Raw genomic sequence first — 16,351 nt, forward strand, 5'->3', positions numbered from 1 at the left:
ATGGCCTGAAGCCAATTGAAGCAGATTTTACCTTTCACGTTCTCTGGGTTGTCAATGACGAAGTTCCCGTTCCACACCACGGCAAAGTCCACTGCCAGGTTGCTGATGTCCATCCCATCATAGAGGTACTGCAGGGTAAGATCCAGAGTGGAATGCTTGGGGAGACAACACTCCCAGACAAAGAGGGTTTTTTGAGAGAAACCATCTTTATTCTCTGCTTAAAAACATCTGCTGGTGCCTCAGACACCGCATTTTTACACTTCATCTCCAGGGTTCTGCTTTGAGTCCCTTCTCCTCATCAGGAGGAGATAATTAAATCAGATCTAGTCCTTGTGAGAGGTAACAGATTAATTATTCCACTCGCAGTGGTTGCTCTCGTCACTCTGTCTCTAGCTTACCAACACAGCCCCTCCAGTTAACCAGACTGGGCCTGCTGCCCTCAGGCTGCTTCTTGCTCAGTTTGTGACTGACTGGGAGCTCCAGAGCCCCACTGCAGAGCTTTGCAGGTGGAACAGGAAACAGCTGAGCAAAAATAGATGGTGCAGAGCCCCAGCCACTGCCTCAGCCTGCTCCACGATAGCCCTGGTCTGAATCATTCCCCTTTTTATGACATCCTGGGGGCTGTGGCTGAGTGAGGCTGGATGCTGCAGCTGAATTCCCAGTGAATGCTGAAATTCCCATAATCACACCCAGCACTGGCCAGGCCTCTCTCTGGAGCTCTCTTTAGGTCAACCAAGAGCTGCTAAAAAGACTTCAGGAGGTGAGTGAGCATTGCCATCCTCTCTGGGAGGAGGGAGTGGTGATTAAAGCAGGGCAGAGTGCTCTGCCTGTCCCTGGGCAGCAGCTGTGCAGTTTTAACTCATGTTTGACTGTACTGGCTTTTACTAAGCTGGGGTGGAACAAGAAGCTGCGAGTCCAGAATGGCCCTCACATCCTCCCCCTACCACTCCCTATCAGCCCAACAGCAATAAAAGTGCTTCTCTAATGCTTATAAATCACTCTGGATAGGAAAAGTACTATGTACTATTAATACATTTATTATCCACCAAGCTGCAAGGCCCAAAGACGGCCAGCGATGTATAAATATCCAGTAAAACTTTTAAAAATTCAAAACTTCATTAACAATTTAAGGCCATCTGCACTGAATATTCAAATGGACCCTGTTGTGCTGCCTAAAACAAACTGACTGTGCCCTTTCTGCCCAGGGCCCTTTCTGAGCACATGGTGAGCAGAGGAAGGGCCACGCTTGTCCCTGCTCGTGAGGGGACACGGGGGGACCCAAATTCGGGCTGTGCATCAGGGTGGGGGTGCCTGCATGTGCCATTTGTGTTTTGGCATCCCAGGGTACCCAGCAGGGTGAATTTGGGGTGCCCTGGTGAGGCTGAGCCCTGTCCTGAGGAGGGGATGGGTAACCCTGCCCTGCTCCTGGGCAGCATCACCTGGTGATTCCCCTCTCCAGCCCCTCTCCTGGCAGCATCACCTGGTGATTCCCCTCTCCAGCCCCTCTCCTGGCAGCATCACCCGGTGATTTCCCTCTCCAGGGCAGCATCCCCTGGTGATTCCCCTCTCCAGGGCAGCATCACCTGGTGATTTCCCTCTCCAGGACAGCATCCCCCGGTGATTCCCCTCTCCAGCCCCTCTCCAGGACAGCATCACCCGGTGATTCCCCTCTCCAGCCCTGCTCCTGGGCAGCATCCCCCGGTGATTCCCCTCTCCAGGGCAGCATCTCCCAGTGATTCCCCTCTCCAGCCCCTCTCCTGGCAGCATCCCCGGTGATTCCCCTCTCCTGGGCAGCATCTCCCAGTGATTCCCCTTTCCTGGGCAGCATCACCTGGTGATTTCCCTCTCCAGGACAGCATCCCCCGGTGATTCCCCTTTCCTGGGCAGCATCACCCAGTCATTCCCCTCTCCAGGACAGCATCCCCCGGTGATTCCCCTCTCCAGCCCCTCTCCTGGGCAGCATCACCCGGTGATTCCCCTCTCCTGGGCAGCATCTCCCAGTGATTCCCCTCTCCACCCGGTGATTCCCCTCTCCAGCCCCGCCTCTCTCTCTCTCTCCCCCGGCACTTTCCCTCTCCCCCTCCTTCCCTGCTCTCCAGCACCGCTCTGTTCATCCAGCCACCGTGACCTGGGATTTGACAGCTCCCCGATAAGGGGTCTGTGATTCTCCTTATCTCCCCGTGTGTGAATTAGCCTGCCTCAACACCTCCTGCATTCCCTCCTCCTCCTCCCCTTTCCCTGGCTGACCCCCACCGGCGGCCAGGGCACTCCAGATCCAGCATCTCCTCCCCGCGGGCGTTCTCCCACCTGGGATTTAGGATCAGGGAGATTTTCCCCCCTCCCCGGGCGCTGCCAGCCCTGCCCGTGCTGCTCTCACCCACCGAGCTGTTCTGGCACTGCACGCTGGAGCTGTTGAAGCGCAGGGCGGGCACCCTGTGCACGATGCCCTGGATGCTGAGCACGCACTCGTAGCCCCTCTGGCCCGACTGGGGCTGCGGCAGGTTCCGGGCCTTCAGCGTGATGGGCTTCACCTCTCCCACCGGGATCAGGATCTCCTCCGTGGGCAACAGCTGGGGGCAGTCCTGGGAGGCAGCGGGAGAAGGTGGGAGGTCATGGATGGGGTGTGCTGGTGATGCTTTAGCATTTTAGCTTTTATATTTTTTATATTTTTATATTTTTATATATTTTATATTTTATATTAATATATTTTAATATTTTATAGATTACATATTTATATATTTATATATTTATATATTTTATATTTATATATGTATATTTTTATATTTAATATTTTTATTTTTTATATATTTCTTTTATATATTTTATATAATTGTAATCGTGCAATTCTGCAAATCTGGCAAAATTTGGAGTGCATGACTCCAAACTCCATACTTGTATTTTTTACATTTTTCTTTTTTTTTACATATAATTGTAATCCTGCAATCCTGCAAGATTTGGAATGTATAACTCCAAACGCCATACTTATATTTTTTATATTTTTCTTTTTTTTTTTTAAATATAATTGTAATCCTGCAATTCTGCAAATCCTGAAAAATTTGGAGTGTATAACTCCAAACTCCATACACAATGTGAGTTTGGAGTTATATATATAATATATATATATAATGCTGCTCTCCAATTTTGGTCAGACACAACAATTCCTCTCCAGGCCTGGCAATCAAGGACACCTCAGTGTTTCAGGCCCTGAGAGATGTGAACAGAACCATGACACCTTCCCATCCAGAGCATCTGTGACTCTGTGAAACACCATTGCACAGATATCCAGCTCACCCAAGCACAAACAGAATGTCTAAATGAAACCCTGAGAGGGACCACAAAAAAATGACTTATCAGCTGCTGGTAACGGTGTGACATCCCTCCCATGAGATCTCAACATCCCAAACATTATCTCTGCACAACACACTGGGAAATACAATTTTTCTCCAATTTCTACAGCAGGAGCTGCAACACCTCTGACCATCAGCTGTATTTACATTCTGCTCAGCTCTAATTTGCTTTGATCTAATGGAACAAGGTACCTAAGTACCTGTAAGCACCTGACACTGAGTGATTAATCCCCAGCTAAAGCAGGAGTTTAGAACAAACACGTCCGTCTCCGCTCCTTCTGCCAAATCCCAGAGGGGCATCCCGAGCCCCTCCAGCCTGGGGATGAAAGGCAATCGTGCTGATGGCAATGCCAGGAGCCATCCTGCCCAGGATGCTGTGTCCAGGGAGAAAATCCCCGTCCCCAAGGCAGGCAGCTCCCAGCCAGGGCCAGGGGAAGTGTTTCACCATGGCTCAAACCAGCTGTAAATGAGAAACAGATGCTCTGCTCCGGAGCAGCCGCTCACTTAAACTGCAGCCTCGTAAACCTTTTTAGTGGCACTTTTCCGTATATATATTTTATTTTATTCCTAACAGGGACTTTCACGGATTAACAGCCAAGAGTGATTTCCAACTCCATCAGCTGCGCTGGGGAGGGAAGGGAGGCCCTTTCCTGCAGAGGAGAGGGTTCACAGGCTGGGAGGGAGGGAATGGCATTCCTGCTTCCCACTGACCCTGGCACCCGGACCCAGCCCCAGCTCACCACCAGCAAACTCCCTGGATTCACAGCTGGATTTTCCATCCAGCTCTTCCAGGCTGACTCTGCACATTCCCTCCTCTCCTGAAGCACCACTCACCTGTGCTGCCTTCCACTCAACGCCTGCCTGCATGGAAGGGTTTGATTCACCTCAAAGTCCCATTGAGCTCCAGCAGAGGGGCCCAGCCCCGAGGGCTGGAAGGAAAAGCAACCCAGAGCTGCAGAATCCTTTACCCCATTACAACTGAAAACAAAAAATCTCCACTTGCATCACCAGTGGGAGAACTTCAGTGCACAGTCCTGAAAATAATGAATATGTTATGGACCATTATCCCTCCTGGCCAGCTCAGTCCGTGAGGAGACTGCTAAGGAAAGGCTCCCTCCTTCCCAGGCACAGGAGGGGACTCCATCCCACATCTGCTCCCTGCTGCTGAAAGTGCTGGCAGCAAAAACTGCTCTGCCATCATTAGAGACGAGCGGGGCAAAATAGATTTATTTATTTTTTTTCCCCATTCCTTTGGTTCCAGAGGAAGGAAAATGTCACACTGGGGCTGTGGGGAAAGCGAGGCAGGCGCAGCCTGAGCAGGAGCGAGGCAGCCCCTCTGTGCTGGCTGACAGTGATCACACCAACAAGGGATCCGCATTTGGGGATGCAGGGATCTGTAGGAGGATGCCAGACTCCAGCAAAGCCAGGATGCCCGTGGGCAGCCACGCTGCTGCAGGCAGTGGCTGCTGAATTTCTCAGCTGAGCGAGAGGAGCTGCTGGGGCTGGGGAGGGCCCGGCTCAGCTCGGACCCTGCACGTCCTGTGGAGCCCCTGTGAGCATTTCCAGCCCCGGGGAAAGCTCAGCTTTCAGGGCTTTTCTTTTTCCAATTTGTTTTTTAAATTGCTGCCTCAGTGATGTGCACCCACGGCCCTGCACAGCCACATCCCTGCACCCCAAATCTCTGAAAACTCATGTCTCTGCACCCAAATCCCTGCACAGCCACATCCCTGCACCCCAAATCTCTGAAAACTCATGTCTCTGCAACCAAATCCCTGCACAGCCACATCCCTGCACCCCAAATCCCTGCACAGCCATGTCTCTGCACCCCAAATCCCTAAAATCCCATGTCCTTGCACCCCAAATCCTGCACAGCCACATCCCTGCACCTCAAATCCCTAAAAACCCAATTCCCTGCACCCCAAATCCTGCACAGCCACGTCCCTGCACCTCAAATCCCTAAAAACCCAATTCCCTGCACCCCAAATCCCTGCACAGCCACATGCCTGTGACCCAAATCCTTTCAAACCCAAATCCCTGCACAGCCACATCTGCACTGCCCCATCCCTGCGCACACAGCCCTTCCCACAGACCCTGTGTGGTTTGTCTGTCCACCACCTCTCTCAGCTGCTCCCTGGTGGAACGGCCACGGCTCAGGTAAATGATTTTGTCAGGGCTTTATTTATCATCAGCTGGGCAGTGCCTCTGTCCATGCTGATCCCCTCCACAGGAATCTCCCAGGCCTGGGAAGGGGCTGGCAGCACCAGCCCTGCTGCTGGGCTGGGCTCTGTGGCTCTGGCCAAGGCCCCTCCTCGTGTCCCCGCTGTGTCAGGCTCAGCCTGGGCGCCCCATCCTGGTTCCCTCCCCGGGAAGAGCTGGAACCACCCAGAAAACGCCGAATAAAGGCGGTGGAACACACACAGCTTGTTCCATAATCAGTTTACTTTGTTTTTTAATTCATGAGAGGTAAATCCTGCAGCGAGTTAGAAAGGCCATTATTGCCTCCTCTCTCTAAACAAACAGGCAGAATCCTCTCATTATCCTCCTTGACTTCCCCGAGCCAGAATAAACAGGGATCAGATCTGCTGCAGGAAGACAAGGCTGGGTGCCTGAGTGGCACAGACTCTCGGGGAATGTTCTGCCTGTGAAGTATCAGCACACACAATTTACAAAGACATTTTATGCTTCTCCAACACTTTTTAGCCTCAAAGACTCCAAGGTCTATAAATACCTTAAAGACCCACGTTCTGCAGCTGTCTCTGGAGCAGAACAGAGCACCCATGGTTATTATTTGTGTTTAACCGAGCAGTTTTAGTAGGTCAAACCTCTTTGCTCTTATTTGGAAAAAAAAAAATTGCCTAGAAATGGCAGGCAATTCTTCTGACTACAGGATTTAGCCCAAATGGCAGAAAATAGACTGTTTCTGTACTTTTCATCTTCAAAAAACCCCCGCAAACTCTCCACAAATGTTAACTTGCCGCCCGTTATTTTAAAGTTATAAACATAACCCAATCTGGCACGTGAATGTAAACCCCTGGTTCACAGTTGTGTTCCCAATGATATAAATTACAGTCCCTGTCACTCATGGAAACACATTATCCTTCATTTATGCCACTGGAAGGGAGAGCAGCCCCTGTTCCTTGGAAACCAGACATGAAAGGAAGGCAGCTGGGGCCCAGCCTGGTGAATTCCTAACCCACACCATCAGCCCTGAGCCCTAACCTGGGTCTTCTCCATCACTTTGGGAGGCAGGGGGATGCTCAGGACCTTCCCCTCCTGTGAACAGCCCAGAGCTGAGGCAGGAGCAGCTCCCTGGCCCAGGTTACAGGCAGGAACTGCTCCCTCTGCTCCTGCAGCCCTTCCCTCCTGCCTCCCTCCCTCCGAACACCAACCATCCACAGCACGGATGATAAAAGCACCGCCACGGCTCAGAGCTGAGGGAATTTTGCTGAAACCAGGCTTTTTGCTCCTATTTCAGGCAAAGGCATCTCCCCAAAGTGAGGTGTGACCCTGCAAAGTCATTGGCTGCCTTTGGTGGCCTGAGCTGTGGCTCTGAGTCACCTCCAGCACATCTCAGCCCTGCTGGGATGGGGATTGCCAGGACAGCTCTGCAGGGCTGATTTTGTTGTGTTTTGTTTCCTTCAAGGCACATCAAGCAGCACTCAGCACCCAAGGGCACAGCCAGGGGCAAGGGCGTTGCCACAAAATCAGTGGGAATTCAAAGGAGCCCCAAGGGCACTGAAATCCCGGGATCTGGAACTCTCTGTCCCCAGATCAGCGTTCCCCCGTGGAAACGGCATTATCAGCACACACTGGACATCAAAGAGGGACAGGCTCTCACATCCTGGGGAGCTAAGAGGATTTATTTGGTTCTAGCTCTCCTCTGGGATGGGGTGTGAGGATGTTTATGAATCCACATTTCTCCTCATTTAGAGAGAGACATCATAAAACCTCACACACACACACACACACACACACACGCCAAACCACATCAGGCACATTAAAATGGCATCATTGGCTTGATCTGGGGTTTTGTAAAGTGGGACAATCAGTGCTCCACACCCAGGAGAATCTCTTGGAGAAATCCTGATTTAGTGGGGGCAAGGACTGAGCAGGCACCTTCTGCTGACAGTGAAGGCTCTGACCAGGAAAAGGATGGGAAAATAATTGCTTCTCTAATAATTAACTCCTAAAGAATTGGCTACCTGGAAATGGAGACCTCAGATGGTTCCCCCATGTCAGAAATTCCCAGCAGAGGGAGAACATCAGGAGCAGCCAGCTCTGTCCTGCAGGATCCCCCTGCTGCAAAGGCTGTGGAATATCTGTGTTCCCAAACCTGTTCCTAAAGCACCCACACACCTTTGGGGCTCCCTCTGCACCCCCACATCTGTCCCTGAGCTCTGCCCTTGGACCTGAGCACACAGTTCCTGCTGGCAGGGCAGGTGGAGGGATCAGGAAACTCCCTGGGCTGCATTTCCATGGCAGGCAGGGCAGAGGGGCAGCACTCAGCTCGGGCACTGGGGGCAGAGCCTTGCAAGGAGCAGGAGCACAGCCCATGAAAAGGGGAATTCTCTCCCCCATCTCCTCCTGAAGTGGCTGAGGCTTTGGGCCCTTGTTCCTCCTCCAGACAGACAACTCCTGGGAGCATCAAAGGGAGCTCGTTACACATCCAATCCCACTGGGATGCCAGCTCTGATGGGCCAGGAGTAAAAGGGAATATTCAAGATATTTCCCTTAAATTAAAGATAAAGATGCGAGCGATGTGCAGGCCTGTGTGAACACGTGTGTAAACCTTACATAAGGAGAGGCACAGGGGACTGAAAGTAGGGCACAGGCACGGAGATCCCCACTCCAAACACCACTGGCTCTGCTGGGGAGGCAGCCAGGGGAAGCACAAACAATTTCCTAATACATCAGGCCGTGACACAATGAGAACGTTGTGATCTGAATTGGTTTAGGAGAGGAAACTCTCCATGAGGCATTTGCTTCTTTGTGTGTTGGTGGAGAGCCCATAGCAAAGGCATCATCATCACCAGGCTGTGTGTGAAGGGGAAATTCATTGCTCTTAAATGAGCAAACACATTTATTTGGGGTGGTTTTGCCTGTGCTCAGAGGTCTGGAGGAGAAATGATGGAGAGCACTTGTATCATTATCATCAGCCCTTACCAGAGCCAATCACCAGGAAGGTGTGAGGTGTCCCAAAACATCCCTGGTGAGAAATCCTCTGCAAGGTGAAGATGACAGAGGAAGTTGTTTGGAGACAGCCCTGTGACCCCAGCAGGAACTTCCAGGGGTTCCAACTGCTCCCCTCTCCCTCTGTGTGACCTCAGGCAAGCCCTGGGTGCTCCCAGCAGCAAAACAGAGATGATGGGATTGCCCTGCTTTAGCAGGGACTTGTCAGACACCCTGAGATCCCGGGCTTGGGGACCCAGAGAAGGGAGAGCCCCACCTGTGCAGCCTGGGAGGGCAGGGATGCCTGGAGAGTGGAGAAGAACAGGGATGCTGGGAATGTGGAGGAGAACAGGGATGCCTGGAGTGTGGAGGAGAACAGGGATGCCTGGAGAGTGGAGGAGAACAGGGATGCTGGGAGCGTGGAGGAGAACAGGGATGCTGGGAGTGTGGAGGAGAACAGGGATGCTGGGAGTGTGGAGGAGAGCAGGGATGCCTGGAGTGTGGAGGAGAGCAGGGATGCCTGGAGAGTGGAGGAGAACAGGGATGCTGGGAATGTGGAGGAGAACAGGGATGCCTGGAGCATGGAGGAGAACAGGGATGCCTGGAGTGTGGAGGAGAACAGGGATGCTGGGAATGTGGAGGAGAACAGGGATGCTGGGAGCATGGAGGAGAACAGGGATGCCTGGAGTGTGGAGGAGAACAGGGATGCTGGGAATGTGGAGGAGAACAGGGATGCTGGGAGCATGGAGGAGAACAGGGATGCTGGGAGTGTGGAGGAGAACAGGGATGCCTGGAGTGTGGAGGAGAACAGGGATGCTGGGAATGTGGAGGAGAACAGGGATGCCTGGAGTGTGGAGGAGAACAGGGATGCCTGGAGTGTGGGGGAGAACAGGGATACCTGGAGTGTGGGGGAGAACCTACCCCAGCACTCAAGAGGAGGAGAGGCAAAGGGTTTTGCCTTCTCTTGATATGGTGAAAGGAATTTTCTTGACTTTGAGTGGATGGAGAAAGCTTTTGGTCTGTTCCTGGGGTGGAAGCTGCTCCCTGGGCTCCCATTCCCATCCCAGGCACGCTGCCCATCCTTGGGTTTGCAGCTTCCCACCAGGTCCTTGCACAGCTCAGAAATGACTCTGCCCTTTACCCCTGGATCTCCTGGCAGCCAGGGAGACACAGGAGTGGAGTTTACTCCCAGTTTAGCACCAACCTGGCTGAACCTTCAGTCCTTTTGACAGCTCAGTGTTCACACCACTGACTGATCTCCCCTGCTTTTCTCCATCTCCATCACTCACTGACAAGGATTTGTCTGGATGCTGGCACGCCTTCCTCTCCTTTCTTTCTCTCCTATTTGTAGATGTCCTCACTGCTGCCTTTCCCACTTTCCAGCACCCTCAGGATTTCCAGAGCATCTTCCAAAGTGTTTTTCCCTTGCAGCTTTAGGACCTGCACCCATTTCAGGTGCTGCAAAGCTGTTTGTAGGAACAGTGAGGGCAAAGAGCAGGACCCTGCAGCACCAGGACCCCGTGTGGATGAGGCAGGCAGGGGATCAGGCAGGACGAGGAGTGCAGAAACCCCAGAGCAAGGGCTCCTTGCAGTGGTAAATCGGGAATTTGTGCTAACAAACCCCTTTCCTCCACGGATCCCTCTGCCCTGGGACACACAGGAGAGCTGGCAGAGCCATTCCCAGCCTGTGCCTTTCCAAGTGCTAAAAGCATTTTTGGATGGGAGCCCCACACCTTTTATGAGCTGCTAAGAGAGATGGCTCCGGGTCCGTGGCGTTGGAACCCAAACCAGCTCCCTTTTCCAAAATCTGGGGCTGCGCTCTTTGGTAATTCCTTCACCAGCCACAGTCAGGCCCTGCCATGAATCCCAACAGGAGGCACTGCCCAGCCCAGCCAGAGCTGCTGCTCTGAGCAAGCAAAGCAGAGCTGCTGAAAGCGCTGGAGTCTCTGGGACCCCTGGGGGAAAGCACTACAGCAATTACTGTAATTAATGAACCTGGGCATTCCCACACAGCAGGGGAGGCTCAGCTCTGCTGCTCGGGTCAAGAGCAGCACTTCAGTGACACCAGCACTGCTCTGCTTCAAAGCTGCTCCTGCACTTTTGGGCACCTGAGAGACCCACAAAGCTCACACCAAGAGGGTTCTGGTGCTTGTGGCATGGAAAAGCAGAGGATAGAGGGAGGAATCCCAGCGTGGGACTGTCACAGGCATCTTTTGTGGAAAATCCTTTCCTTAGGATTTTTCCTCCTGAGAAGCTGAGAGGCCTCAGGAACAAAATGTAACCAATGGTTATCTGCTGCTGTGGAATGCAACAGGTGCATCTGGGATTGGGCTCGTGTGGTTGTTTCTAATTAATGGCCAATCACAGCCCAGCTGGCTCGGACACAGAGCCGAGCCACAAACCTTTGTTATCATTCCTTCTCATTCTATTCTTAGCCAGCCTTCTGATGAAATCCTTTCTTCTATTCTTTTAGTATGGTTTTAATGTAATATATATCATAAAATAACAAATCAAGCCTTCTGAAACCTGGAGTCAGATCCTCGTCCCCTCCCTCACCCTGAGCCCCCTGTGGACACCAGCACATGGTACCTCAGAGACGTTGATCCTCCCCTCCTGGAAGGAGCAGGTGGTGGGGTCGTGGGTGCACAGGTTCCTGTACTTGCACCAGTGGCAGCGGAAGGCACTGTTCACACAGGACAGGCACCTGGGGGGAGAGCAGGGCTGAGCACAGCCCCCAGCACCTTGGCAGGGCTGCAGCCCTCTGCAGGCCGTGCCAGAAATCCAGCCTTACCTGGGAAAAGAATTCCCTTTGGTGGGGGTGGTTTTGATAGAGCACAGAACGAGAAATGGGTTTAGGAAAACACACAGGCTCCAAAGACAGACCTGGGGCAGCCTCACAGTTTATCCCAGAGTAAAATGCAAGCTGGGATTTACTGCACGTCCTTGGATTGGTGTAAAATAGAGCAGGGCACTGCACAGGCACCAGGCTTGGGCTTTAGCTTCTAGGAAAGAAGGCAAGCCTGGCAAAAATGGGATCAGTTGTTCTGCAAGTCAGGAATGCTTCAAGGCAGCAGCAACACTCCTGCCTGGCCTTGGAGTGCAGGGGGTGCTGCAAGTGCTTTTGATTCATGTTGGGGAAAAAAAAAAAACCAAACTGCTTATGAAATGTTTTTGAAAGAACACAGACCCTTTTCAGCCCCAGGGGACCCAGCTGCCAGCAGAGTGCCTGGGTGGGTTTTGTTCCCCTCTCACAGAGAGGCAGGAGCTGTGACAGCTGCTAACCCTGGCAGTTGCCACCTCCTCCATCTCCGAGGCCACCCCTGGTGCCACGTGGCAGCTCTTGGTGGCACAAGGATCAGCTGTGCCCGTGGATTCAGTCCATGCCCTGCCCGTGGCTCCAGGCACCAGAGCTGCCTGCAGAGGGAAGTGCCCGGGACTGCTGAAGCAAGGCCAGGCCAGGCAGACAAATGTCACCAGGGAGGTGGCAGCGTGGCCTGAGGCAGCTCTGGAGAGGAGCAGAGCAGCTCTGCAGGCAGGGCTCTCCCAGCTGGGCACAGGGAGCAGGGCACTGTGTGAGCAGCTCCGATGGCTCAGTTGTGCTCTCCTGAGCGTTCTGCTGACCTCCACAGCCAGGGGAGCTCATTCTAATCAGCACAGCAAATCTGGGGCCCCATTCCCCCATCCCCATTCCGCATTCGCCATTCCCCATTCCCCATCCCCATTCCCCGTTCCCCATTCCCCCATTCCCCATTCCCCCATTCCCATCCCCATTCCCCCATTCCTCATTCCCATCCCCATTCTCCATTCCCCCTTCTCCCATTTCCCATCCCCATTCCCCATTCCCCCATCCCCATTCCCCATTCCCCATTCCCCCATTCCCCCATCCCCATTCCCCATTCCCCATTCCCCATCCCCATTCCTCATTCCCCATTCCCAAATTCCCATCCCCATCCCCATTCCCCCATTCCCCCTTCCCCATTCCCCATTCCCCATCCCCATTCCCCATTCCCCATTCCCCCATCCCCATTCCCCCATCCCCATCCCCATTCCCCATTCCCCCATTCCCCATCCCCATTCCCCATTCCCCATTCTCATTCCCCATCCCTTCCCATCCCTCCCGGCTCCATCCCCGCTCTCAGTTGCGGGATCGCGCAGCTTGGGGGCACCAGCAGGTTGAGGTTGTTCCCGGCTCTGCCTCCTCCGCGGCTCCCGGAGCCCCCCCTGTGACCCGGGCCCCCCGTGGCACCCCCAGCGCCCCCTCCCCGGATGCTCGGGGCTGGTTCTTGGCTCTGCTCGGGGGTGGGCAAGGGGCACTCACAGCTGGTGGGCGCTGCAGTTGTAGAACTTGAACTCGGTACTGACGAAGGTCCTGCCCGTCTCCCGGGACTTCAGCTGGAGCACGACACCGAACCAGTCTGGGGACAGAGCAGAGCTTGTCACTGGCACAGCCGGGGGGGGGGGGGTCTGCTGCCCACTGCCCTCTGCTGAGCCCCCTGCTGCTGCTGCTGCTGCTGGGGCAGCTCGGGTTGCACCTCGCAGCACCAGGACCCCGCCCCACCCTGCCCTGGAGACCCCCAGAACCCCGCCCCACCCTGCCCTGGAGCCCCCCGGGTGCCCATGTCCAGCAATGCCCCCAAACCCCAGCCCTGGTGGCAAAGTGCCCCAGAGCCAGGGGGTGAAGGTGCCCTGGAATGGTTTTGGAGCCTGGCCCTGCTCCCTGATTCACTCTGCAGTGTAGAACGTGAGGCTGCTCTGAGAGCCAGCCCAGGAGCAGAACTGTGCAGTCACGGAGGGGTTTGGGTTGGAAGGGACCCTCAAAGAGCCAGTGCCAGCCCCTGCCATGGGCTGGGACACCTTCAGCATCCCCCAAACCCCACCCAAGCCCATCCCTGAGCACTTCCAGGGTCTGGGCTCCACAGCTTCATGTCCCAGAGTTGTCTCCTGGAGCAGGAGGCCCTGCTGGAATCAAGTGAGGCAGCAGTGGAGCTCCCTGGGAGCCTGAGCTCTGGGTTCATTGAGAGCACATTGTTCTTTTGGGGCTGCTGGGGAAGCCCCTGCAGGGCTCCCCAAGGCTCAGGCTCCAGAAAATGCCTCAGAACCACAAAGACATCACCAGGGAGGCACCCTGGACACCTGGAAGGATGCCAAGGGGAAAATGAGCTCCAAGCCAGTGGTGCTTCAGTTTCAGGAAGAGAAAATATGACAGAGGTGACATTAATGAGGAGCCAGCCCAAAGAGCAGCACTGAGACAGAGGAGCTGCTGCCGCCTCCTCGTGGGTGCTGAGCCAGGCCCAGGGGACATTGCTGCTTCCCAGATCCAGCCAGCCTGGCAGGGCTGAGAGCTCCTGTGAGCCCCCCTGGAGGGGACAGACGGCTCCTGTCCTGCCCTGGGAGCTGTCTGGCAGCACAGGGAGGGAGTGAGGACAGGGCAGGCACTCCCTGCTGCCAGCCCCTCCTGCCCTGTGCGGGATGCATTTCCTGGGGATGAAGCTCCCTGGGCTCAATGGGCTTCGACAGCAGCAGGAATTTCTCTGGCAGCAGCCCCAAAGGCTCAGCTCTGCTCAGCCAAAGCTGCCCTGCACTGTCTGCCGCCGTGTCACTGCCCAGGAGCTGTGGGAATCCACAGAATCAGAGGGTTTGGGGAAAGCTGCAAGATGCAGGTCCCAGAGACAGCAGAACTGTGAGCAGAGCCGTGCAGCAGCCATGAGATTGGTCAGCAGAAAAATGATTTAAACTGTAGAAAAGCAAAGACAAATAGAACAATGGTCTGTGTATTAATGCTTGGCTAGAATAACTCTCTAAGCTACAGAAAAGTTTATCTAGCGAGATATTAAGGAAGTTAAAGCTTAATAATGGAGCTCTGTGCATTGTGTTTTAAGGCTTACAAGCAGGTATTGTATTCGAAATAAGCGAGCATTGTTTTAACCAAAGGTACCTGTGCTTTTAAGTGGTTGGATAGAACTACTGTCAATGTGCTTTTGCTTTGTGTGATTGGTCAAGAAGCTTATAAAGTGAGTTGTAACATTGAGTTCTGTGTCTGCTACCTAGAACGTGAGCTGCTGGCATCTTCCCATTGTCATAATCACATAATGAGACTGATGCTGGAAAATCAAACAGCTCAAGGCAGTTCCACAGCAGCCCCGTCTCGTTCATAGTCTGTAAACAGCCCCCAGCCAGCATCAAGGAGCCAGCACTTACCCTGATCCACGGGGATGGCAGGGACGTCTCTGGCTGCTGGTGACACACAGAGCACCTGGCTGCCCGACACCTGCCCCTCCACCTCGCTGAGGTTCCCGAAGAGGCAGCTGACCCCGGCACTGAGGTCTGGAGCGTCGCTCACCCGCAGCCTGAGCTGCAGCACGGACACCAGGGAGCAAAGCAGAGCTGTCAGCAGGCAGAGCAGCCCAGACCTCCCTCAAATCCCCAGCCCTGCCTGTGTTCCCATCCAAAACATCCCCCTTAAATCACCCACCTGCCCACAGTTGGTGGCCAGCTGCGCTGTGATGGGGAAGGGAGGAGGACAAAGGAAGGCGAGGATGTTCTTTGTGATACAAACCCACCGTGCTGAGCCTTGGGGTGCTGCAGGCCAGTGCTGCTGGCAATGGCAGATTTTTGTCCCCTGGTTGCTCTACAGGAGCTTTGCCACCCTCAGTGCCTGTGGCAGGACCCTGAGAGCAGCAGGGACCATCCCCAGAGCCCTGAGCTCAGACCAGCTCCCTCCCCAGTGCATGAATGGGGGACACCACCCTGCCCTGGCCGGGAGGAGAGTCCCCAGTGAGCCCAGCACAGCTGGGGCGTGTCCCCACCATGGCTGGGCAGTGTCCCCATGGCAAAGCAGGGCCTGGAGGGCTGAGCCCCCTCTCCCCACACCATTTCTACACGGGGGGCTGGGGCAGCAGGACCAGCTGCTACAGAGGAGTGGGGCAGCAACAGCTGGGATGCTTCAGAGAGCCAGGCCTGAGCCCAGCTCACAGAGGAGCTTTTTGGGAAACAAAGCCTTTCCTTTACCAGCTACAGAGAGCGGGGAAATGTGAGCTGAGACACCAGGGGAAGGGGAATTTGTTCCTGTGCCCCCCTCTCCGCCCTCTCCCTGGCTCGGGTGACCCCTTGGCTGCCCCATCCCTCCGTGAGTGTGACCTCATGAGAAAACACTTGTGCCCGAGGGAAGGGGGAAGGCTGGAGTGGGGAGTGCTCCCTGCTGGGGGTGGCTGTCCCGCCGGGCCCCTGTCCCTGTCGCTGCTCACCGGGAGGCTGTGCTCTGACACCGAGATGCTGCTGGGCTGCACGGCCACGCTCAGGCACTGCCCGATGCTCCCGGCGAAGCGGAACGGCTCCTCTGCCCGCTCACAGCGGTCCCGCGGGGAGCACCTGCCACACAGGGGCACCCAGAGCACTGCAAACATCCCCAGGGCACTGAAAGCATCCCCCAGAGCACTGAAAACATCCCCCAGATCACCAAAAACACCCCCTAGAGCACTGAAAACAACCCCCAGATCACCAAAAACACCCCCTAGAGCACTGAAAACATCCCTCAGAGCACTGAAAACATCCCCAGGGGACTGAAAACATCCCCCAGAGCAGAGAAAACATCCCCTGGATCACCAAAAACACCCCCTAGAACACTGAAAACAACCCCCAGATCACCAAAAACACCCCTGAGAGTACTGAAAACATCCCCAGAGCAATGAAAATATCCCCAGAGCAGTGAAAATATCCCCTAGAGCATTGAAAATATCCCCCAGGGCACTGAAAATATCCCCAGAGCCCCCAAAACATCCCCCAGAGGACTGAAAACACCCCAAACCCCCAGGGAGATGTTCCACAGCAGGACCCGG

The 16,351-nt window shown here is 54.5% G+C and overlaps 1 protein-coding gene across 1 annotated transcript in view; it reads right to left on the reverse strand.

Moving 5' to 3' along the window:
• The window catches only part of PLXNA2 (plexin A2), a 171,537-nt gene that overhangs the window by 76,728 nt on the left and 78,458 nt on the right, over positions 1-16,351 (reverse strand). The window contains exons 6-11 of the mRNA XM_054517302.1: positions 15,761-15,884; positions 14,715-14,868; positions 12,835-12,931; positions 11,106-11,220; positions 2,382-2,582; positions 32-128 (exon numbers count right to left, since the gene is read on the reverse strand). Of these exons, the coding sequence (XP_054373277.1) occupies positions 32-128; positions 2,382-2,582; positions 11,106-11,220; positions 12,835-12,931; positions 14,715-14,868; positions 15,761-15,884 (788 nt within the window). The remainder of the gene's footprint in view (positions 1-31; positions 129-2,381; positions 2,583-11,105; positions 11,221-12,834; positions 12,932-14,714; positions 14,869-15,760; positions 15,885-16,351) is intronic.

The sequence above is a fragment of the Molothrus ater genome, chromosome 25, assembly GCF_012460135.2.
Source record: "Molothrus ater isolate BHLD 08-10-18 breed brown headed cowbird chromosome 25, BPBGC_Mater_1.1, whole genome shotgun sequence".
Lineage (NCBI taxonomy): Eukaryota > Metazoa > Chordata > Aves > Passeriformes > Icteridae > Molothrus > Molothrus ater.